The sequence below is a fragment of the Tasmannia lanceolata genome, unplaced genomic scaffold (assembly GCF_043159265.1).
Source record: "Tasmannia lanceolata isolate RefF3 unplaced genomic scaffold, GAP_Taslan_0.1 ptg000012l, whole genome shotgun sequence".
NCBI lineage: Eukaryota > Viridiplantae > Streptophyta > Magnoliopsida > Canellales > Winteraceae > Tasmannia > Tasmannia lanceolata.
Genome location: NW_027518689.1, coordinates 4,959,879 through 4,985,080, shown reverse-complemented (window position 1 = coordinate 4,985,080; position 25,202 = coordinate 4,959,879). Strand labels below are relative to the sequence as shown.

General features: G+C 38.0%; 1 protein-coding gene across 1 annotated transcript; it reads left to right on the top strand.

The window, feature by feature from the left end:
* Nucleotides 1–6,244: 6,244 nt before the first annotated feature.
* XIF (myosin-like protein XIF) lies at nt 6,245–20,410 on the top strand. The gene is made up of 40 exons (XM_077391666.1): nt 6,245–6,286; nt 6,368–6,496; nt 8,753–8,896; nt 8,996–9,141; nt 9,234–9,390; nt 9,466–9,524; nt 9,621–9,780; nt 9,974–10,123; nt 10,214–10,350; nt 10,581–10,727; nt 11,065–11,166; nt 11,509–11,566; nt 11,683–11,784; nt 11,911–11,948; nt 12,052–12,178; nt 12,265–12,435; nt 12,544–12,675; nt 12,793–12,899; nt 12,998–13,058; nt 13,169–13,346; nt 13,439–13,644; nt 13,931–14,050; nt 14,187–14,285; nt 14,374–14,589; nt 14,750–14,889; nt 15,023–15,124; nt 15,344–15,461; nt 15,544–15,588; nt 15,692–15,751; nt 15,879–16,049; nt 16,938–17,093; nt 17,202–17,408; nt 17,503–17,649; nt 17,898–17,968; nt 18,104–18,203; nt 18,291–18,347; nt 18,445–18,501; nt 18,737–18,817; nt 19,902–19,984; nt 20,110–20,410. Exons 1-40 carry the CDS (start codon nt 6,284–6,286, stop codon nt 20,231–20,233), a joined length of 4,668 nt encoding a protein of 1,555 aa, XP_077247781.1. The 5' UTR covers nt 6,245–6,283; the 3' UTR covers nt 20,234–20,410.
* The last annotated feature ends 4,792 nt before the right edge of the window (nt 20,411–25,202 follow it).

Genomic DNA, 25,202 nt, shown 5'->3' with positions numbered 1-25,202 from the left:
TGGCTTTCTGTTATGTTCTTCTTCCTCTTTCGTTCCGTTCATTCTGAGTACAGTTCCGTTGGTGATTCTGGGTGGACCAGTCAGCGAGTGCACGTGGACTGGGGCTAATTTCGGCTGTTTTATCTTGGAGCATCGGTTCGCAAATCCCAGTTGCACCGGTAGGGGCGGATACGATTCTTAAGGAGAGTGACCAGTGGCCCGACTCAACCTTATTCTTTTCAATCTGATTTCCAAAGGGTTTTCAACCAAACAGATAAGTTCTATTTTATTTCTGGTTTCCAAACAGAAAGAGTTTTTTCATTTCAAGTTGCAGATTTTTTGGGTTTTAATAAACCATAGGTCAGATCCATTATCTAATTAATAATCCAACATAGGAAGATCCTACAAATGTTTGATGACGCTTTGCACAAGCGGAATCAAATCCAAAACGAATTTCAAGAACTTCAAGCCTTAGAGAAAAAACTAAAACTGTTTCTGCAGAAAACAGTCTTTAGTGCACTGTTATATGAACAAAATATCTTTAAAAAACAAGAGAGTAGGAGATTGCTAGAGAGAAAAAGAATAAGTACAGCAATAACTGATTTTTCGTCTGTTCAAAATACATATTTCTACTCTTTTTATAGAGCATTAGATGTCTATTCATAAGGGAAACATCCCTTCAAGACACCTCTTAGATTGGTTTGAATAAATGACCATTCGAACGCAACTCTTTGCGATATAAGTGTTTTGGATCATCCATAAAGTGTCCCTTGTGTTTGAAAATCATCCATGATTGTTGGGAAGGAAAAGATATGAAAAAAAGTTGAAAACGGAAGTGAAAAGCCATGTCTATTTTCTCCCAACAGATAGATTTTCGAACAGCCGCGGTAGACCGGGCTACCGCAGTCGCCCGCCGACATGCTTCTGGATTTTTTATTTTTCCGATTCAAAGAACCACGGTCGACCGGCCATACCTTTCTGCTTCTATAAAATAATTTACGAAAATTCATTTAATTTTCGAATATTATTTTGAAAATCTCTAACGGGCACTCTCCCCTTTGTTCTCTCTCTCTCTAAAAAGAGAGGTCTAAAAAATGGCTTAGTGGAAACGCCCTCTTAGTTAGGTCTCTATTACAAATTAAACATAAATTACACCCACAATCCGATTCCATTGACACACACTCCCCTTGGTTCGTATTCTCAAAGAGGTTGTGTGGTTTGCCCACAATAATAGGCATATAAAGGGGTAAATTGGGAAGCTAATATAGCTTTATAGAATTTACATTTTATAAGATATTTAGGGTATGTTTAGCCACCATGAAAAACTATTCCATGGAATATTAGTGGGCCCAGTTGTGAGAAATGGTCGATTTGAGAGGGTATGAGTGGAGAAAGCATGAGAAATTTCTAAAAAAATGGTGAAAATATATACACTACTTAAAATTGGGTTTTATTTTTTATTTTTAGGGTCTTTTTCTTCTCACCCACTTCTCAGGTCTAGAGAAGGTCTCCCTTTCTCTAGATATATCTCGCAACTGGCCCTAGAAATATTCCATGGAATTTTTTTTGTGGTTGCCAAACATGCCCTTAATAGTAAAAAGAAGGGAAATGAGATCAGCGCAACCATGCTTTAATAATTTCATAAACGGAGCATGTTCTCTCCTTTCTAATTGGTTTGTAAGAGCTTTTTGGGAACTGTAATAACTCTTGAAAGCTCTTTAAAATAACAAAAGACAAGGTGGGTCAGTACAATTATCAAAACATGGTTTGCTGATATGATTTCCCTAAAAGAAATTTCACACTTATAAGGTTTTAAGAAACCTTGGGGCCACCTGTAGATGTATAGATTCCGTTAGGCCCTTTTCGTTCTAGATTTTGAGAATCGATTGTGAGTTGAAAACTGATTGGACTAAATGTAATTTTGAGTCCAATAATTAATTTTGGAGTCCCAATCAATTCTCAAAATCCAAAAGAAACAAGGCCTTAATTTTAGGGAAATGATATCAGTGCAACCGTGTTTTAATAATTGCACAAATGCATGTTGTCTTTTCTTTTTTACTTGGCTTTGAGAGCACTGTGGGCTGTAATAAGTAATAATCTTTGACAACTCTTTAAATAATAATGGATTTGCTAGGGTCACCTTTGTCTCCATTCATGAGGTGGTTGGTTTGACATGCGACAGACCAGCCGCGAAATGCCTTATGTGGTGGATGCTAGCAATTCCTGCAGAAATAAAAACATGGTTTTGCTGATAACATTTCCTTTTTGTATTATAGATAAAAAAACTAAGGGATTTGCCAGCGTCCATCGCAAAAGGCATTTCGCGGATGGTATGTTGCATGTGAGAGCAGCCACCTCATGAATGAAGATAAAATCTGCTGAAAAGAGAGCGTGTGCAGCTGCTCTCACATGCAACAGACCATCCACGAAATGCCTGTTGCAATGGACGGTACCAAATCCCAAAAATTAAAAATAGAGAAAGGAGTGCCTTTATCATAACAAGGACATGGACCATACTATATTACATCGAGAAAGCGTAGTTACAAAGAAAACAAGAATTAGCAGGAGCCCCACTAATCAGAAAAGAAACAACTAGTAAGGGCACTTTCGTCATTTAAAAAAAATGGGTGGACCCCGTCGCTGTCGTTTCAAAAACTATTACTTATGCTCGTCATCATAAACTCATCTCCAACAACGTGGGTTGCTCTCCTCATTCATTTTCATGTGCTCCACATAAATAATTCATCATGATGACGAAAATACCCCCAAAACGTCAACATTTATCAATAGTATCACTCAGCTAATCAAACTTTGGATGACAAAAAATGCCCTTACGATTAGGCCCGTGTCTGGAGAACTGTCAGTGGTATTTTGGTAATAGTCTCATGTAGGTGCAATTTTATCATAGGGTGGGTCATACCTACATAATGCCAATGATTGATTTTGGGCCGATCCATATGAACCGTCCACTTGGTGGATTCAACCATTGATGATCTCAACGGCCCAAATCTCATCCTATATCCAAATTATCTGATCAAAAGCCTTTTTTTGGAGTTTTAACGGTCGAGATTTTTGGGTGAGAGATCTAGAATAGGGCCCATCAAAAGCCTTTTTTTTTTTTTTTAGAGTTTGAACTGTCAAGATTTTTGGGTAAGGTGAGATCAAGGTTAGGGCCCATCAAAAGCTTCTTCTTTTTTATATATTTGGAGTTTGAACGGTCAAGATTTTCTGGTAAGGAGCGATCTACGTTAGGGCCCCACACCTCATTGTGAAATTTCTGTGAAAGGTGTGGGCAATTTATTTACACTCCAATAGGTGGGGTTGGAGAGTACATTATATTATTAACAGTGGTGTATAAGGTGTAATAATTACTGATTAAAGAAGGGTAAGGATTTAAGAAAGCGTGGCCGGAAAGTGATCGGGAAAATCGCTTTCCGTCGACCCACCGACCGGCTGGGCGGTGTTTGGACGGAGCACGGCGCCGACGGCCAAAAAGATATTCAGCGTTTACCAGCTCCACCGCCCTAAGAAGATTCAAAGCATTAAAGTGGGGCCCACAATAGTGATGTCGGGGGGGGGGGAGTTTTTAGTGGGCCCCATTTCCAGCTTGTCGAAACATGCGGCTTGGCTCAACTTGGGCTTTTTTTTAATTAATGGTGGAATTACCAAAATGACCCTGAACTGTTGAATTTTACAGAGAACTCTCTATTATATTTAAGCATACCCCCTCGGCTGAATTTTTATAAAAATACAGTGGGGACCATATGGTTTGATGATCCAAACCATTCATTTGTTGGACACTAATATCATTAAGCCATGCCCCAAAAATCATCAGTGTTGAATGATTCTAAACCTCCGATCTGTAGTATGGGGAGTGCCAAATTATATTTTGGCCATTCATTTGCAGTTCTGGAAGTCGACCCAATCCAACGGTTAGGATCCCGTGACGAGTTCTAGACCATGATGGGCTTTCGTGGTTTCCACTCGCTAGATGAACGGTCTAGATCAAGTGATTTAGAGCCCATTAGAGGCGCCAAACAGAACAAAAAGGAGGGAGGAATGTTACTGAGATTATTATTTTTCCTTTTAAATAGCTCTTTGATGAGATCGATGATCTTATTTTAGGGTCTTCTATTGTTTTTAATCATGTGAGAAGATCCGTGAATGGGGAGGTGGACTCCTTGGCTAGGGATGGTGTTAGTAGGTTGGGTCTGGAGTGGTTTGATTTCTTTCCTCGTTGAGGGTTATCTCGTTATCTTTGTTCCTTGGTTCTATTGTACTAGCATGTATTCTTTCTCGACTCTTTCCCTCTTTCTAATGAATTTACTTTGCCATTTAAAAAAAAAAAATTCCTCGTTTTGTGGCTAAGATAGGAAAAAGCTAGTAGGGATATTTATGTCATTTCGCATAGGAGGAATGTTACTTCTACCTGTAATATTCCAGTGGCACTTTCAGACCAAGATTCTGTATACCTGTCTGCTACACAAGTTAGGTATACACACATAAAATAATACAATACTATAAGGGAAAGGAGGGTAGTCCATAGACCATATTTCATACCGATCAGACAATCTGGACCCCGATCCAATCACTGAGCTTTTGCCCATCATATGTGTACAATTGGTCATCTTGATTAAACTGTTTGTTCGCAAGCTTTCAAACCGATGGCTAGGATCATCCTATAGATGAGTTCTGTTGTAAAATGCCTATCTTTGGTTCAAGAAAAACATAGAATAAACAGAAAAAAATCAAGCAAATGGGAGAACACTAGATTTATGTGGTTACAAAAAAGAATATATTCCATCATACAAACATTTTTCCCTAACCAAAAACCTTACATGCCCAACCCTGGAGTTCTTATAGTTGAGGGTCAGCTTGTTCGAAGATCCTAACCATTCATTTGTTGGACTCTAATATAAATAAACTATAACTCCAAAATAATATCCATAGGATGATCCTAACCCTCCGATCCATAGAAGGACAACACATTATAGAAACCTGTACAGATTGGAGAGTTAGGATCATCCTACGGAGATTATTTTTGTAGGAAATAACCTATTTACGTTGTGGCCCAACAAATGAATGGTTTGGAGTTTATAACATCATCGGCTCCACTACATTTGAATAAAATACAGAGCTATACTCGGACATGGTATAAACCCGTAATCCGAGTACAAAAGTTTCACCCAAACACAAAATATATACAATTTTTCGTGTCATCAATGGTTGACTCCGTATCGCTCTCAGATAGACTAAGCCAATTCTTGTATGTAATCATAAGGCGCCATGGAAGTATACATGAGATAGAACTCGAGACACAAACATAAAAAGGTCAGTACAAATATGGATTTGCTAGGCAATTTCACGGCTCACTGTTGCAAGAGAAAACAACCACCTCATACGAATAAAATCAAAAAGACAAAATCTCCCGCAAAAGTGAGCCGATGTGACTGTTCTCTCCCGCAAAAGTGAGTCACAAAATGGCTTAAAATTGCCTAGCAAACCCCTGAAAATATACATGACATAGAATTAGAAACATAAATAGAACAAAACCCATTACCCACGTGTTCTCAAAAAGCCCAGTAGTTGAAGACCACTACTTTAATAAGGTCAATACAATACAACTTAATTGAGAGTATTAGAAAAAATCCAAATGAGCTAAATTTTAAAATGGGTAGCCAAAAGAGTGGTAGGCTTGACGGACGACCGACCGGAATCTCTGAACTTCGGTTGCCATGTCAGCATCCTACATAGCAATTGCAAAAAAGGAGATTAAAAAAAAAAAGTTGGCGGGGTGGCTACTTTTGCTTTTGAGTTACCACCTTCATTTCTTCACCTTTTCATTCCCATAACACATTCTCCTTTCCCATTCTTTTTTCTATTTTTTTTTTCTTACCTGCAATCCACCACTCAATCCCACATTCAACATTCCTTTCTCTTCTCTTTCATTGCAGAATTCCTGAATCTGATCATCATTGAATAAGTTTTTCAATTATAAAGTTTTTGTTGATCTTTGAGTTTTGTTCTCTGTTTGGATTAAAACCCAATTCTAATTCCATTCCAACAATCCTTTTCTCTTCGTCTTCTTTAAGCACAATAATTCTGAATTCTGAATCTGATGATCATTGGATAAGTTTTCAATTGTAAAGTTTTTCGTTGATCTTTGAATTCTGTTCTCTGTTTGGAATAAAACCCAATTCCAATTCCATTCCAACAATCCTTTTCTCTTCTTCTTCAACAATTTTGGATAAGAATTCTGAATTCTGAATTCTGAATCTGATGGTCATTGGATAAGTTTTCAATTATGGTAAGTTGTTCTAGATCTTTGAATTCTGTTATCAGTTCGGAATTCTAATAGTGTGAACTGATCATTTTTTGGGTAATTTAGGGAACTCCGGTAAACATCATCGTTGGTTCGCACGTATGGGTGGAGGATCCGGAGCTCGCGTGGATCGATGGAGAAGTAACAGAGATCAATGGCAACAACGCCACCATAATTGTTACAAATGGAAAAACAGTAAGCTTTAATAGTCATCCATGGATGTATTTTTTGTCATTGGTGATCAGCTTTTATGTATGGGAAATAGCAATACCCATTAATAGGAGATTCTTCTGATTCTGTTTTCTCATCAAAAAATGATGGCTTTTTTTCTTCTGTGATTGATCTACTCAGATCTTTTAGAGAACCCGTCTATTTTGCAGATGATTGAATAATTCTGTAGTACTAGTATTGAAAAATTTATATATTATAGAAGTACAGAAGGCCGAATTCGTATCTCTGGATGATGACTATTATCTGAAACAGTGATAGAATCATAATATCTCTTGTGGGTTCTGAGAGTGCCATCTGACCAATCAGATCAACTTTTCTCTGGAGATGAACATTATTTGGAACAGCAATAGAATCATAATTGGCAACAGGGCTACTTTACCAATCACATGAAATTCTCATCTGTAAAAAATTTGTAGAAACCTTTCTGCTTGTTCAATTTTTGAATTTGAGAAGATCCCTAACTAAGAACAGAGTTACTGAATCTAAAAGATACAGAGAGATCCAAAGTGCAAATATACTAATAAAAGAAACTAAAATTCCACAAAATTCATTTCAGGTATAGCTATCTGATCACAATTAAATGATGTCCGCGATCTGAGACTAGTAACTGTTACATGGCTAACATAATCTGGAAATTGAGAATGGGTTCTGGCACTCAGCAATTAATATATAGAAGGATTAAAGAAAAAACATATTGTGTTGAGTATTTGAATAACAACAAAATTGTAAACATTTTACATGTTTTGACTTTAAAGTCAAAATAATCTGAATGGCTGACCAAACAAAATCAAATAATAGCTTTTGATTCACCAAAAAGGAAATGGAACACCAAATATATCTGAGTTAGATGTAGGGCTTTAGTTGTGAATTCATCAAGGATTTTTTTAATGGCAAATTCATCAAGGCCCTGTTTGTTTTGGATTTTGAGAATCGATTTAGAGTCCGTAACTGATTACTGGACTCAAATTTAACGTAAATTTGAGTCCAATAATCAGTTTTTGAATCGCAATTGGTTCTCAAAATCCAAAACAAACAGGGCCCAAGTGTTTGTTCAAATTCAGGACTGATACATTGAACAAATTACTGCTAGCTGATGAATTATCATGAGAAAAGTCCATTGCACTACTTCTACTTTGGCCTGTATAATGTTTTAGGAACAAAATTCTTTGATTTATTATTACTTCAGTATGTGATTATTTATTTTCCATTAAATGGGTTTTTGGTTTTAGCTGCATCTTTGTGTGAAGCATCTTAATTGAGCTGGAATCAAGATGCTTTTAAAGCACCATTTGGTTCCTAAATTCCAACTGTTAATCTTGTTCTTGATCTCTAATACCCAAATCGAACTGCATCAGCATTTCCAGCGTATACTTTGTGTGGGATTTCCACAAACTTTTTGGGTAACTGAATTTCAAACCCATTAACCAAAAATGAAATGTTACTATAAATCTGAATCCAAACTAAGTTTCTATTGCTCTGAAACTGGTCCTATCCTGCTTCAGGAAAAGTACTCACCCTTTCCAAACTCAGTAACCATCACTAAGCTATTTTGTGATGGCCGCCTCATCTAAGAACTCTTTTCTTTTTTTTTTCTTTTTCTTTTTTGATGACATAGGGTATCCCCAGCCCATTTTAGGGCGGGACTAATCCCTATGGATGCACGCAATCACCCATAAACCATGCTCATAGGGTAACTCCTAGGGGACTCGAACTCGCATCTATGGGGAGCAAACCCACGACACTAGCCTACGTGCCAACCCCTTCCGGGTTCTAAGAACTCTTTTCTATTACGCCCCTACTCAGTCGATCCTTTGATCTTTCTATGGGCATGACAGTGGTAGTTAAGGATTTCCACATGCTACTGCCAGATATGAAGCCAGAGCAATGCATTAGACATTGCATCCTAGTGAAGTGTTCTAATCCATCACTAGATATTGTAATTGGATTTGACTTTTTGTTTATTGGTATTCATCTGATTTATTGTTTCGTCTCTATTGACTGAGGAAACTCTTGGGTTAACATTCTAAATGGTTGAAATTGTACAACTGAATTATGATTCAAACCTGAAACTTTTCCAGATGCTTTTCTGGTTACTTCTCGTATCGACTAAAATATCACTTTGATAGACAAACCTGAAAACTTTAGTTCTTTTGACATGCTACATGGAAGCGATTTCTTTGTGGTAAGCAGTAACTGAATGTAATTTCATGTGAGTTTCAGCTTGTCGCCAATATTTCCAGTATTTACCCCAAAGACACAGAAGCGCCGCCTGCTGGGGTTGATGACATGACTAAGTTAGCTTACCTGCATGAGCCTGGTGTCCTTCAGAATCTCGCTTCCCGGTTTGCTCTCAATGAGATATATGTGAGTTTATTTCCCATTTAATAGTCAATATTTTCATTTCTGTATGTTGAACCTTGGGAAACTGAATTGAAATCTGATAAGCATCTTTGAAATTAACAGACATACACAGGGAACATTTTAATAGCTGTAAATCCTTTCCAACGACTGCCACATTTGTACGATGTCCACATGATGGAGCAGTACAAAGGAGCTGCATTTGGAGAGCTTAGTCCTCATCTTTTTGCTGTTGCAGATGCATGCTACAGGTAGAAACAGTATGGAAATTCAGATTTTCTAATGATCTCCATCCATTGCTTGAAATGATATCTTTGCTGATTTTGATTCTTCTGTAACACAGGGCAATGATAAATGAAAATGGCAGCCAATCCATATTGGTAAGTGGGGAGAGTGGTGCTGGTAAAACAGAGACCACAAAGATGTTAATGAGATATCTCGCATTCATGGGTGGAAGATCAGGCACAGAGGGAAGAACAGTAGAGCAACAGGTTTTAGAGGTGAGAATATTTTAAGACACCTTTGGGTATAAGTCTTATAATATTGGTTTGGCTAATTATCTATTATGTCACCAGTCCAACCCTGTCTTAGAAGCATTTGGAAATGCCAAGACTGTGAAGAACAACAATTCAAGGTAAATAATGAAAACCAGACCATCTCTGCATTAGTTCACTTTTATATCATGTTTTGAAGTTGGAGATATCTTACATGCCACATAATTAATTCTCAGTCGTTTCGGTAAATTTGTTGAGATCCAATTCGACAAACGTGGTAAGATTTCTGGAGCTGCAGTCCGCACGTATCTTCTTGAACGGTCTCGTGTTTGCCAGGTGTCCGACCCAGAAAGGAATTATCATTGTTTTTATATGCTTTGTGCTGCACCCCCAGAGGTAACCATGTCTTAAATTGTAATATTTGTCATTCATATCAATGATTCTCATCATACTTACTCTAGATTCTGGAGTATATGGAAGAACAATATGGGAAATGTATAATGGAATTATGCAAAAGTTGTGGTGTTATTATGAAATTTCTTATGCATTTACTTTGGATTTTCAATTTAACAAGAGAGATGTTTTTCAGGATGCTAAGAAGTTCAAGCTCGCGGACCCAAGAACATTTCGTTATCTAAACCAGACAAACTGTTATGAAGTAGCAAATGTGAATGATGCTAGGGAGTACCTGGAGACCAGAAATGCCATGGATGTTGTTGGGATTAGCCAGGAAGAACAGGTAAGTGTATATCAGAGAATATGTCTATACTTTTGATCTTATCAACGAGTCAGTGGCATCAAACTAACACAAGAGCTTCTCGATATACAGGATGCAATATTCCGTGTAGTGGCTGCAATCCTTCACCTTGGGAACATTGAGTTTGTTAAAGGGAAGGAAATTGATTCTTCAAAGCTGAAAGATGATAAATCACTTTACCATCTCCAAACGGTTGCCGAGCTGCTCATGTATGACTCTGATATCTTTGCCTGCTGAAATCCCCTTGGCTAAGGCCCTGTTCGTTTAAGATTATGACAAACCGATTGTGAGTGCCAAACTGATTATTGGACTCAAAATAACGTTTAAATTTTAGTCCAATAATCGGTTTGGCACTCACAATCGGCTGTCATAATCTTAAATGAACAGTGCCTACTTAGTGATGTTGGATCTTCTGAATAAGTTGATGCCTCAACCTCAGGTGTGATGAGAAGGGGCTTGAAGATTCTCTATGTAAGCGTGTCATAGTTACACCAGATGGAAACATTACAAAACTGCTTGATCCGGATGCAGCTGCGTCAAATCGTGATGCCTTAGCAAAGACAGTCTACTCCAGACTATTTGATTGGTAAGGTTAACATATAAATTGTAAACTTCAGCTCAGCCGAGTTTGTTTTTTCATCCGAATATGCTTGGGCATACCTCGCCAAATAAATTAAATTAGATGTGGATGTCTACTGACTGGTAGAACAAAAACCCTATCCAAAATTTCATAAATGTGTTAAATTTTTACTCTTCATCAATATCTCTGAATCTAACCTATTCCATTCACCCAAATTGTTGTCCAACTGGATCAAGTCAACAGGTTCACATGGCCTAAAACTGATCTTGCAAAATCCCGATCTACATTATTGGTATGCCGGTACACTTGTATAACAGATGATCAATTTCATGAATTGTGGCAGGATTGTGGACAAAATCAACAGTTCCATCGGACAGGACCCTAATGCAATTAGCATAATTGGAGTCCTTGATATCTACGGTTTTGAGACCTTCAAGATCAACAGGTAAAACATGGGAGATCTTCTTAAGAAAACAAAACATTAGAGTTATGTTAAGGTGACGCACCGTTTTGGTTTTTCCAAGCCTCACCGGCCCATCCATATGCATGCACATTTGTATGGTACTTGGGGCTTTTATCTGGTGTGTCACTGCAAGTACGTAGTGGTGACACCTGTCTGCCAGAAAATTGAATGATCCTAACTTGATCACGACCTGAAAATGGAAATGGTCAACCTTCAAAGGGTAGAAAAGATTCCATAAAGTAATATGAATTTTAATGTCCACCTCCTTTTAAGTTTTATAACATCCACTAGCATGTTCTGATAGTACCACTAACTTTTTGGCAGTTTCGAGCAGTTATGTATCAACCTAACAAATGAGAAGTTGCAACAGCATTTCAATCAAGTAAGAAAAAAAACACCTGCAAACTTTTTATGACTTTCGCATTAAAAAATAATAAAGAAAAGCAAGAAAAGGATTCTCTTTGTTCCATTGTATGGTTATGACTCTATATTCCACAGCACGTATTTAAAATGGAGCAAGAAGAATACACGAGAGAAGAGATAAATTGGAGCTATGTTGAGTTCGTTGATAACCAGGATGTGCTCGATCTTATTGAAAAGGTATTTGGTGTTTATACGCTAATTCTAAGTCTTAAACTTGCTCAATTCGATGATCACGTGTAATAAGAAATCCCTAGAATAAAAAAAACAGATTACGGGTTGCTAATTGATTGTGCTTGCATGCAGAAACCAGGAGGCATAATTGCACTTCTTGATGAAGCATGGTATGAACTTCTCATTCCATTTGTCCACGTAAAAATTTAAATATAATTATATATTTATATTTAATTTATATATTTAAATATAATCTTGATCTACCTCCTGCAGTATGTTTCCAAAGTCAACTCACGAAACATTTGCCCAGAAGATGTATCAAACATATAAAAGCCACAAGCGCTTCATCAAACCAAAACTTGCTCGAACTAATTTCACCATCAACCATTATGCTGGTGATGTAAGCAAAATCTTAAAAACGTATATAATCCTAAGGTGCTTTGCAGTTAGAAAATTACTGATAAGTGAAAAAAATTCTGCTAACAGGTTACATACCAAGCTGATCAATTCCTTGACAAAAACAAAGATTATGTCGTAGCAGAACATCAAGCTTTATTGGATGCGTCCAAGTGCCACTTTGTCGCAAATCTCTTTCCTCCATTACCGGAGGAAACTTCAAAACAGTCCAAGTTTTCATCCATCGGTACTCGTTTCAAGGTATGCCAAGACTCTAGAGGTCTAAACTTCAATGTTTTAAGTTACGAAAAATCCTTATTTATAATTCTCTTGTATTTTTCATACATTTGCTCCCTTAAAACCAAGCAGCAACAACTACAAGCTCTTATGGAGACACTAAGCACAACAGAGCCACATTACATCAGATGTGTGAAACCTAACACTGTTTTAAAGCCTGGCATCTTTGAAAACTTCAACGTCTTAAACCAATTGAGATGTGGGGTGAGTACCATCAACTATATCTTCATATGAAGCAATTCAAACTTTCCATAAAGAATAATCCATTAAGTAACTATTTTCTGAAAGCAAAAGAGTTCTCTCTGATGGACATTGTGACAGGGTGTGCTAGAGGCAATTAGAATAAGTTGCGCCGGTTATCCCACGAAGAGAACATTTGATGAATTCCTAGACCGTTTTGGAATGCTTGCTCCCGATGTTCTAGATGGGTATGTACGACTAAATCAAGATTCCCTTTTGTTTATGAATTATTATAACCATAATAATGGAGATGGGTATCCACTTACACCTTCATCCTATGGCACAGCTCTGATGAGAAATCAGCATGTGCAACCATCTGTGACAGAATGGGCTTGAAGGGATATCAGGTAGGTCAGGGACATGAAATTTCGTAACCTTATTCACATAAAACAAACCTGTACAGACTAAAATGTCTGAAAAATCTTGGGCAAGTTTCAGAAGCTCTTTCCTTTTGCAGATAGGCAAGACCAAGGTTTTCCTTAGAGCTGGGCAGATGGCTGAACTAGATGCTCGAAGAATTGAGATCTTGGCAAATGCTGCAAGACTCATCCAGAGACAAATCCGAACACATCTTATTCGGAAAGATTTCATCGCCCTACGAAGGGCAACGATATGTTTTCAAAAACTATGGAGAGGTCTCTTATTTTCTGTAATTGTATTCCATCATTTCACTTAGTAAATGAGTTCTTTGCATGGGGTCCTGAAATGTTTAATATGTACTCCACAGCCCAGCTTGCTCGTAACCTATATCAAGATTTGAGGAGGGAAAATGCTTCAGTTCGTATACAGACACACGCACGTTTCCATACGGCCAGAAAAGCATTTACAGAATTGCGTGCGGCAGCAATAGTTGTTCAAACTGGCTTGCGTGCAATGGCAGCCCACAATGAATATAGACACAGGAGGAGGACCAAAGCTGCAATAATTATTCAGGTAATTAAATCTTCTGAACTGAACACCTAAAATGATTAGTAGAAGGATGGAAGTATTTCTTTGGTGATAGAAATCATTGAATTTTAGGAGTAGACATTAGATGCAACCAAGGATTGAAATTTCGATTTGGGTGAAAATCTTATAATTTCAGCCAAAATCCAAAATTTCAAATTTCAATATTTCAGCCGAAATTTAAAACCATGGATGCAGCTTATTGAAAGAGTCTGACGAGCCAAGTCATTGCCATCTTTTACTGAAGAAATCTACTAATCCTTGTCTCTTACAGACTCGATGGCGTAGATTCCAAGCACTCTCAGCTTATAAGCAGGAAAAGAAGGCTACTTTAACAGTTCAGTGCCTGTGGAGAGGAAGAGCAGGAAGGAAGGAGCTTAAAAAGCTTCGAATGGTGAATTTTGCACTTTGCTTCAAGGAGTTTTCCAACACATTTAAATTTTCAACTTTGTGATGAGCATTACTAGTATTTGTTATTAATAACGCCTTGATTATGTGAAAGACTAAATTGGCACACTTTCTACTTGTAGGCTGCCAGAGATGCAGGTGCACTTAAAGAAGCCAAGGACAAGTTGGAGAAGCGAGTCGAAGAGCTCACATGGCGATTGGATTTTGAAAAGCATATGAGGGTAATGTTTTCTCAGTGAAACAACATAATGCAAAATGAGTGAAATTCCCAGTTGATTTCAGTGTGTAATTTTCTATGATCTCATGTAGATTGACCTTGAAGAAGCAAAAGCACAAGAAATTGCAAAGCTGCAGTCTACTTTACATGAAATGCAAGGACGGCTAGATGAGGCGGCTGCTGCAATCATCAGGGAAAAGGAGGCAGCAAAGATAGCAATTGAACAAGCACCTCCAGTCATAAAAGAGGTTCCAGTCGTGGACAACACCAAGTTAGAGTCATTGACAAATCGAAATGAGGAACTAGAGGTAAAACAATAGACAATTCAAGTTCTGCAACCTCTTTGATTCTCCATACCAACAAAGCAAATGCAGAAATTTCATATGCAACTGAAGTACTACGATTATATACGCTGAGAGACAATAAAGTCTTCAATATATAGAATGACCAAATTATGAGTTATTTTAGGTTGAGCTAAGTGAATGGAAGAACAAGGCTGAGGAATTTGAAGGTAGATATTCAGAGGTTCAAAAACAGAGTGAGGCAATTCTTAAAGAAAACGAAGAAACACAGTCAAAGTTATGTCAGCTTCAAGAGATGATAGAAAGGTAACATATGCTGCTACTCCATTTTCAACATCAGGTTTTATGGAAAATTGTAAATTCCTATGCTGTTATAATAAATAAATGGTTATCATTCAAGTTTGACAAAAACAACTTCCATTTCTGTTTGGAACATCAGACTAGAAGCGAACTTATCCAACTTCGAATCTGAGAACCAGGTTCTACGTCAGCAAGCTTTGGTTGCATCCACACAAGAGGACCTCTCCGAAGAAATGAAAACGTCAGTATTTGGATGTTATAACCAATCAAGAATTCCATTTTTTAGTTAAGGAAATTAAAATTACTTTTGTTATTTACTTTCTTGAGAATCTGTATTAAACCTTGAATATTAATTCGTATAGAATAATACTGAATTACTGATAAATGCTAAAGATGTTGCTGATTTGGGTGTTTGTGGTTTGAGATACAATCATCTTTTGAAATTTTGTTTAATGTCCAGCCTTGAGAGTAAGATAGAAAAGTTGGAGTCAGAGAATCAATTGCTCCGTAATCAAACTGCACATGTAGTGCAACCAATAGTTACTCTTGAACAGATGCACCCACGACCAGTCAATCAGGTTCAACCTTGTTTTAGTGGTATTTAGATCACATATTTACCATTGTAGTTTTTTCAAGTAACTTACCTTTTTTATGACGCAGAGTGTTGAGAATGGCCAAGTTGAAGAAGAGCCTAAAAAACCAAAGGTATGTGAAACACGGCAATATAAATTAGTGAAGAATTAGACTCTTGAATATCTACCTCATGTTGCAACTTTATTTAGGTATAACAAGTAAATTTTGATTGCAGGAGTTGGTGCCTCTTCCGACCCATCTAACCAAGCAAAAGTCTCTAACCGACAGGCAACAAGTATGTAGCCCAAGTCCCTAACATAATATCTAGAACAACAATAATTTAAGAAGTGTTTACAGATATCACAAGACATTTCCTGCTTCACATATCTTACCAACCATGTTGGTTATTTTTGTGGAACCAGGAAAATCATGACGCACTTATCAAGTGTCTTGCAGAAGATAAGCGTTTTGACAAGAATAGACCTGCTGCTGCATGCATAGTCTATAAATCATTGCTTCAATGGCGATCGTTTGAAGCTGACAAGACCAATATATTTGATCGTATTATTCAGACAATCCGGTCATCGGTTGAGGTGATTGACTTTGATCCCGCTGGAACATTTATCACTATTCTTTATTAGAATAACAGAGAGATTTTTTTTTTTGAATGGTAAAAGTGAGGAGGTCCCTAAACGCACAACTTTAGAAATCTCAAGGAAAAGGAACAAAATACAGAGATCAATACACTAGGGAGGAAGAAAATCGAAGAGCTCAATAGACTCCCTGGAAACACCATCCGTAGCCAATCTGTCCGCCTCAGTATAGCTGACCATCTAATATGGATGAAGGATATTGATGCAGTCCCAACTGTGTCCTGGATCTCGTCAAGTAGGGCCGCGAACATCCACGGAACCGTCCTTGATTCTCTTAGCCATCTTATGTCGTTGAGAAAATCCCCTTCCACCTCCACCTTATTTAAGTCTACACTATGAAGCATCTTAATTCCTTGGTGAACGGAACGAACTTCCGCCTCACTTGCGTCAGCCACACCAATTGGGCATCTAAATGCCCATTCCCATTTTCATCTTTCAAGAGGCCTCCAATACCAGAGGGCCTGGGATTACCCAAACTGGATGCATTGAAGTTCAACTTAAGAATCCCTTGATCTGGATGCTTCAAAGTTTGAACTACTTTGGGATCAGTGCTAGGCCCGCACCATATTTCTTTCCAACCATGCCATAGATCATAGGCAGAAACAAAACGAAAGCATGGTATTGTTTTGACCCAAGCTACAGTTAGTGCAATCACTTTATTAAAGATGAACCGGGCTCCATTTGAGAATCCTTTGAATATTCTTGCATTTCTTTTCATCCATAGCACTCAAATTGTTGCTAGGAAAGAGACTTGCCACAGTATTAAAAGATAGAATTAAGAGATTACGATGGTGACCACTGATGGGAATGATTATGTGTGCCTTACAGAATCACGAGAATGCCCGAGACCTTGCTTATTGGCTATCAACAACATCTACTCTTCTGTTTCTATTACAAAATACGCTCAAGGCAAGCAACACATCAAGCAAAGCTTCACACCGCAGTCGAACATCATCTTTTACATTGTTCGGTAGAATGGCACGAGTAAGTTCTTTAATACATCCACTCCATTTCCAAGAGCCGGAGAGGAGCAGCTTTGATCTTGTTCCCATTCCATTTAGTGATTCATGATGTTCTGGACAATATTTTCAGGGCCACCGTACGTCTTCAACAGGAATGGGAATTTCCAGTGGGTACAGTGGGATGGTAGGCAAGCCAGATGTTCAATCCGGAGTTGAAGCCAAGTACCCGGCCCTACTATTTAAGCAACACTTGACTGCTTATGTTGAGAAAATATATGGGATGATCAGAGATAGTTTGAAGAAAGAGATCAGCCCGTTCTTAAATTTATGCATACAGGCAAGTCTTTTACCGACACATAAATTTCATGATTCAATACACACTGTGTGTCTTGCATTTGGCTATGACTAAATCCTATAGAGCACTTCTACAGGCACCAAGATCTGCGAGAGCAAGGACGCCAAGAGGGTCATCTAAAAGTATTCATTCAAATGTAGTTGCAAAACAAGCATCAAGCATACATTGGCAAAGCATTGTCAAGAGCCTGGACAACACACTGGCTATAATGTGTGAAAATTATGTGAGTCAAACTCTTTCTTTACAATGAGGCATTAATATTTTAGCATAAGGCTTCTACCACACAACATATTGTGTATGTTACAATGTACATATGTTTTTTGTTTGTGTATTGTAGTGTTCCAGATATGACGTGGTGAAAATAAAGTGTATAGTAAAATATCTAAGATCCTAATTGGAAGATACTGACAGATACAGTAAAATATGCAAAACCACACAGGCTATCATAATGTTTTGATATGCTATTTGCAGGTTCCTTCTATGATCATAAGTAAAACCTTCAGTCAGGTATTCTCATTCATAAATGTGCAGCTCTTCAACAGGTACATAGCTTCTAAAAATCCCAGCTATATGCATTCATGGGCTCCTCCCAATTATGCATACATTATCCAAGGTAAGCTGATTCTCATGTAGAAAGGGCTCTATTGCCCCATTTCTTCTTGGGTTTTTTTCTGCAGCTTACTGCTCCGCCGTGAATGTTGCTCATTTAGCAACGGAGAATATGTGAAAGCTGGTTTACAAGAATTGGAACAGTGGTGCTCCAAAGCAACAGATCAGGTAAGTCCTAGGAAACACTCTTAGTAAAATCACAGGGGAAAAAGAAATGCTATTAGAATTGTTCTGATGTCATAACTCGAATTGCAGTTTTCAGGGACATCGTGGGATGAACTCCGGCATATAAGACAAGCTGTTGGGTTTGTGGTATGTAAGCTAGATCCCGAATCATCAAGCTATTACTATTACATACTTTAGAAAATGGATTCACTATTAACACAAACTTGATTTCTTCCACATGCAGGTTTTGCATCAGAAAGCACAAAAACCCCTGGATGAGATCACAAATGAACTTTGCCCGGTAAGTTACCAGAAACCCCAACCAAAATGCCCTGGACAATTAAGACCAGAAAAGCTTAGGTGGAAAAATTCAATTGGATCTGTTTCTTTCGATGTAAAATCGGAGTGAAACAAATTCTACGGCTATTTTTCCACTTAAAAACAGGGATAAAATTCATTTTACATCAAAAGAAACAGAACAATTGGAACTCTATTTATGATCAGATTTCCATAAGACTAACATGCATCATTTCTAGGTCTTGAGCATTCCACAAATCTATCGCATTGGGACAATGTTTTGGGATGACAAATATGGGACACAGGGTTTATCTCCAGAGGTAAGTGTCATTTCAGTTTTATCAATACATGTAGAACTTATTTCAAGGTGTTCTATGCCTTGTTACAGTTTCTTGTAATCAGTGCTTACGAGCAGGAAAATTTAAAAAAAGAAATCCTGCATACGATTCAACACCTTCAAACATTCCCCCCCTCGCATTTGTCATGTTGAACGACGCCCACTAATCAAAACCAAATTCTCAGAAACTCCAATCCTCCGAATAATTGGTCTTTTGATTTCTGAATTTGACTGGCAATCAGCAACTCAGCCTTTGAGAGTCGGAGTTTGAAGTCTGTATGAGGATCCATTCACTATAACATATAGAAGAACCCCAAACCATTGTGGAATCCTTGGAGTTTTCAAATGTTGGTATTGAGTTTTATCCCTCATTCTGCATTGTACACCTCTTACAAGCAAGTTTAAGAAGACAACCATCTCAAAAAGCCTAAGTCTACATTCCACATCCAGTTTTTATCGTGGCCACACATTAAAAACATGCCTACAAACTAGAATCCTTAAAGCTACACCCACCAACTCTAGGCCCCTAATTCTAAATTCTACATCAAGTTTTTATCTTGAACACACATTAAAAACATGCCTACTAAGCTAAAATCCTTACATCTACAATTTGGCAAAACACGCCTACAAACTAGAATCCTTAAAGCTGCACCCACAAACTCTAGGCCCCTAATTCTACATTCTACATCAAGTTTTTATCCTGAACACATATTAAAAACATGTCTAATAAAGTAACAAGCTAAAATCCTTACACCTACAATTTGGCAAAACACGCCTACAAACTAGAATCCTTAAAGCTACACCCACCAACTCTAGGCCCCTAATTCTACATTCTACATCAAGTTTTTTTCTTGTACACACATTAAAAACATGCCTAATAAGCTAAAATCCTTACATCTACAATTTGGCAAAACACGCCTACAAACTAGAATCCTTAAAGCTACACCCACCAACTCTAGGCCCCTAACTCTACATTCTACATCAAATTTTCATCTTGAACACACATTAAAAACATGACTAATAAGCTAAAATCCTTACATCTACAATTTGGCAAATGCTTTCTTCAGGTAATTGGAAAGATGAGAGCATTGATGACAGAAGATTCCATCAACTTGCCAAACAATTCTTTCTTGTTGGATGACGATTCAAGGTAATCATTCCTAACCCACTTAACCCACAAAGAATACAGTCCAAAGTTCCAAACCATTACTCATTTACATGAATTTGAAGATGAAATTGACACCAATACAACCATTATTTGTTTTGAAATTCCAGCATACCTTTCTCATTGGATGACATATCTCGGTCCATTCTCGACATCAGCCTGTCTGATGTCGATCCACCGCCTCTACTCCGTCAGAACTCTGGGTTCCATTTCCTCTTACAACGGGCAGATTGAGATTTTCTTTTCCCTCTTTTTTTTTCAAAGAAAGAAAAAGCATACTGTAATTTTTTTCTTTTCTTTCTTTCTATGAGTGTAATTGTAATTGTTTATGACCTTACCCCATTTTTTTTTCTTTGTTTTTTTCATTTGTAATTGCACCTTAAGGAATTGGGTGCTCGATTGTTCATTGTGAAAAGAGGTTGTTGTTTTTTTGCATACCTTTTCTAATGTTTGAATGTGTGTCAGAATCAGAAAGGGAAAATCAGAATTTTCTAGTTAAAAACAAGAATGACAATTGGAGCACATAATTGAGGGGGGGAAATGAAAAGAAAGGCCGAATTTTTGGAAGGAGAAGGTGACATTTCTAGGGGTTTTTTGTTTGTTTGTTGTAACTGATTCTGAAAGAGGAAGAATGATTCGAATGAAGAGTAACAGAAAGCTACTTATAGGTTTCCCCTGATCTTTTCTAGATGACAAAATTACCCATGGGAGTTGAAGAAAATTACAAGTAGTTGTAAAGATCTTCTTCCTACTGCCATATTTTTGTCATCAGGGGTCCCAGGGAGGCAATCAGCATCAATGATGTGGCTCACAATATATCTCCCTTCGAGAGGTGGCTGGTCTGACATGCGACAGACCAGCCGCGAAATGCCTTTTGCGATGGACACTAGCAATTCTCTTAATTAAAAAGGATTTTTTTTATTTTTAACGATGGATTGGAAATTGAATTAGCTCTTGTTTACAGCCATTTTGGGTATAGTCGGTCATGAAAGACCGAATCACCAAGTGATGTCTCGTTTGGACCGATTTAGGAGATTTATACGCCACGCTGGCATTTGGTGAGAATATGGACGAACATGCAAGTAGTGGAACATAAAAGAATGGATAGTTTTTAGAAGTTTCGCCCTACTTGTATTCTAAGGCCAATCAGTCAAATGGAACCGAGCGACCAAGTCAATAACATGATGAACTGAGTCAAAGATGTGACACCACAGTTGCCAATCGTGGGAAGGGAAGGTTGACGATGGCCACCTGGAAGAAAGAGAGAGTGTAAATATAGCTATATAAGGAGGCATCTGTCTCAAGGAAGAGGTCCCAGCACCAAATCCAAATATGTTTTGGCATTTTGTTTTTACTTTCCAGCATTGTACTTTTTACTTTTCCATAGACGTTGCTTTTATCCGGATTAAGGAAGCAATGAATTCATCTTCCCATGCGAGTCTTTCTCTTTAATCCAACTATCCCTCGCTCTGGCATTTTGTTTGTGTCTTTTTATCATTTAGCTTGAATTGGAGGGTCTGTCAACCCTGAGAGTTATTTACATTTTGCGTGAATCAACAACGTCGTTTGCATTATGTGCGCATCAGCATTTGCTGACCAATCGCAAATCATTCTGCTCATGTCGACTTGTCAATCACATTCTGTGTGTGTTTGACATCCCCACATTTGGCATCGTGTCTGTATTGTGAAGAGTTATTTTCATCTATGTAAAGGCAGAGGAGCCCAAGGAAGGAGTGTCGTTCCCCTCTTCTTCCCAATCGGCTGAAATCCAATCCCTGAGGACAGAAACATTTCGGTCGTTGATCCACTCATTGAGTTACCGATTTCTTAGCTCGATAGAGGATGGCACACCCACACACTAATCACTTCCGCATGCACATACTCCACTCCACTCTACACACACGGTTGCACTGACCGACCATGCCGGAGCATCTTTAGACCAAACTGAAAGAACCTTCCTATTTTGAAGTAAATTTTTCTTAGGTAAGCTGTGGTTTTTCAGACCCCTACTTGTTCATTAATGAATAAGAATTACATCCCGATATAGTAAGTCTCACGACAATCTAATGATAAAATATCAAGTAGTGGGGGAGGAATAATGTGAAGAGGGATGTCATTTCTTTTACATGGGCAGTCCTCCTTTGATAAGTAGTCAACTGCCATGTTAGCTTTCTCACCAAGTATGGGACACCATTCAAAATTTGAAGGATTGGAGGCTACTCCACATTTTAGACATTAGTGGTCTCAACTGCCATGGGCAGATGCTAATTTTAACATCAATTTCCGAATCCAACTCGATCCATATATTTTCTATGCCTTTGCTTTGTGCTAGCATAATCCCTCGGTGAATGGCTTGAATTTCTAATTGCATATATCCCATTGGCAGCTACATTTAAAGAGAACATGCTATGAATGCCCTGTCAATCCTTTAAAACATAAGCTTTCAGAAGTTAATTGAAACATAAAAGACAAGTTGTGTTTGTGCAATTATTAAAACGTTGTAATGCCAATATCAGTAGCCATTGAACAATCCTATTATTAGTAGCTATCCTAGCAAGTTTTGTGATTGCCGGTAAGCAAGGCATGTTTGGCTGCAATGAATTTTGTTCCCCTGGACCCAATGGTGAGGGAGGGTGGGAGAAGGATAGAAAAGAGAGGGACTGGGTGGGGAGAGGGTATGGAAATCCTGAAAAACAAGGAACAAAAAATCTCCACCAAAAATGTGATTGGTTTTTTACTTGTTTTTTAGGCCCTCCTCACCCTCTAATCATTCAGTGCCAAAACTCCACCCAAAATATGATTGATTTTTTACTTGTTTTTTAGGCACTTCTCGCTACTCACTCAGTGCCCTCTCAATTCTCTCTTTCTCACACCCGCCCTACTAGAAACAAATTTATCATGAAAAAAAATTCGCGGTTGCCAAACATGGCCTAAGAAACAAGTTTAGGGTGTGCTTGCATTGTCGGAATCAGGAGCTGGAATCTGCATCCTATTTCGATTAGTCTGATTCTAATGAACGGAATAAGGGAGGTATCATTGAAACATGGGCAAAATAAATAAGAAAATAAAATACTAGAATCTGTTTTCCCTACAAAAGGTGTTATTCTGATTCCACCTTGGTTGAATTTAAATTTTTATTGAATTTTTTTTAGGGAAATGATAAATGTGCCCCTCTTCATCACTCGGGACAACCAGCTGCATTGTACGTGGCAATCAGGTCACTTCATCCCTTCAAATGTGAAAGTACAACAGCCCCTTTGCAGTCATAGATACACTGCAGCTGGGTGTCCCAAGTGATGAAAAGGGGCGTATTTATCATTTCCCTTTTTTTTATCCATACCATTGCATGGGAATCAAAATAGGAATTGAAATAAGATGCTGATTCCGATTCCAATTCCTGACTTCGGCAATCCAAATACATCTGTAGCGCGTGTCTTTGGATTCTCGAAACCAAGCACTAGAGTCTGGATTTGATTCCAATTTCATTCAATTTTTGCATTTGGTGAAAAAAGGAATGAATCAAGAGGGCAGAATTGATACTGGGATGTAATTAGAGGATGGAATACCTGAATTTGTTTTCCCTCCCAACAAATGGTATTCTGATTCTGCCCCGATTAGAATCGAATTTTTATTCTGCCCCCGTCGGAATCAATATTCCAATTCCTAATTCCAGCAATCCAAATTCAACCTTAAGATGGATTTGGATTGTCAGAATAAGTCCCTGGAATCGGCATCCTTTTTCGATTCTATTTTATTCTAGCATTTTGGTTCAAAAATGAATGGAATAACTGAATAAGGGGGCAGCATTGAGAGCTAGGCAGAATTAAAGGAGAAAAATGCTGAAATCCATTTCCTGTCCTAAGAGATGGTATTCTGATTCTTTTCCCTTTGAAATGAAATTTTTATTAGAATTTTTTAATTAAAATTTTCATTAAACTTTTTTCCCATTCCGTTTTCAGAAGAATCGAAATAGGAATTAGAATAGGATGCCAATTCCGTCTGGGGTTAAATTTGCTCAATTCGCATGAACTTTGGGGCATTTGAGAAATACGATCCATTAGATAGATGGTTGGATCTATAAAGTTGGCCTCATTTTAATTCAATGACATCTTCCTGGAGCATTCCCCTCTACCGGTACGGGTCCAAAAGCTTGCAAGAAAGAAATGGGAAACACAATTAGGCCATGTTTGGGTGCAGTGTTAATTCCGAAATAGGTAGGTTTCAGGGATTAGACAGAAAGGATTGAGAAGAATTACAAAACAAGAAAAAAAGGGAACTGATATCAGCAAAACCATGTTTTGTTATTTGCAGTAACCCATTTCGTCTTTTATTATTTAAAGAGCCTCAAAAGTTGGAGGAATTATAGACTGAAGGGAGTTCTTGCAAAAAAGAGGTGAAAGGGCTCTCCCATTGGCTGCACATCACCATCATGCATTAATAACTGCCGAAAAGTCAAACATGATGGTGATTTGCAGCCAATGGAGGAGCCCTTTCACCTCTTTTTTTGTTAGATTTTGATTTTCAAAATCTGTTTTTTTGGTCAAAAGAAAGTGTTTGAAAAATATTTTCTAAGTGTGTTTTGGAAAAGGAAAAACTTTTCTTTGGAAAGATTTGCTTTTTGCAAGAGAAAGATAAGAGTGCAAAAGTAGTGTGAAAAAGATAGTCCCGTACTGACTCATAAGAAAAGAAAAATTGGGCTTATAAAGCTTTACCTTTTTCTGTTCTTTATTATGGTGCACAATGGTCTTAGCCTTGGGTTGAACCACGGCACGGTGCAACGCACCATTCGCACACACGCGCGCGCGGTGTGAGCAATGGGCTATAGGGCGCATAGTGGCGCTTTTTTAGGGGCACTTTGCACTTGTAATAGCTAGTGGATGATGACCATTGGATTGTGTCTCTTCTACACAACGGTCAAGTTCCTAAATGGTGCAATCTGCACCGTGGATGGGAGATCTAGCGGTTACGGAGTTGGAAGGGTTTTTACATATGCCAACGGTCACTCCAGGATTGATCTGATCTGTAGAGTCATGATTAGACACGATCTAACGGTCAGAATTCAAACCAGCTGAAAGGATGCGCAGAAATGGTGTTTTCCAACGGGAAAAGCCACCACAAGCTCTATAAAAAACAGTAGAAAATCTCATTCTAGATAGAATTCGGATTTCTACTTTGGCATACCCAGAAATACTATTCCCAGCAC

What these genes read in the sequence shown, in the direction of transcription:
- XIF (XM_077391666.1), top strand. An exon ending in TTTTCAAAAACTATGGAGAG is followed by an intron (nt 13,347 to 13,438) that starts GTCTCTTATTTT and finishes TGTACTCCACAG; the next exon opens with CCCAGCTTGCTCGTAACCTA. An exon ending in CAATCCGGTCATCGGTTGAG is followed by an intron (nt 16,050 to 16,937) that starts GTGATTGACTTT and finishes TGTGCCTTACAG; the next exon opens with AATCACGAGAATGCCCGAGA.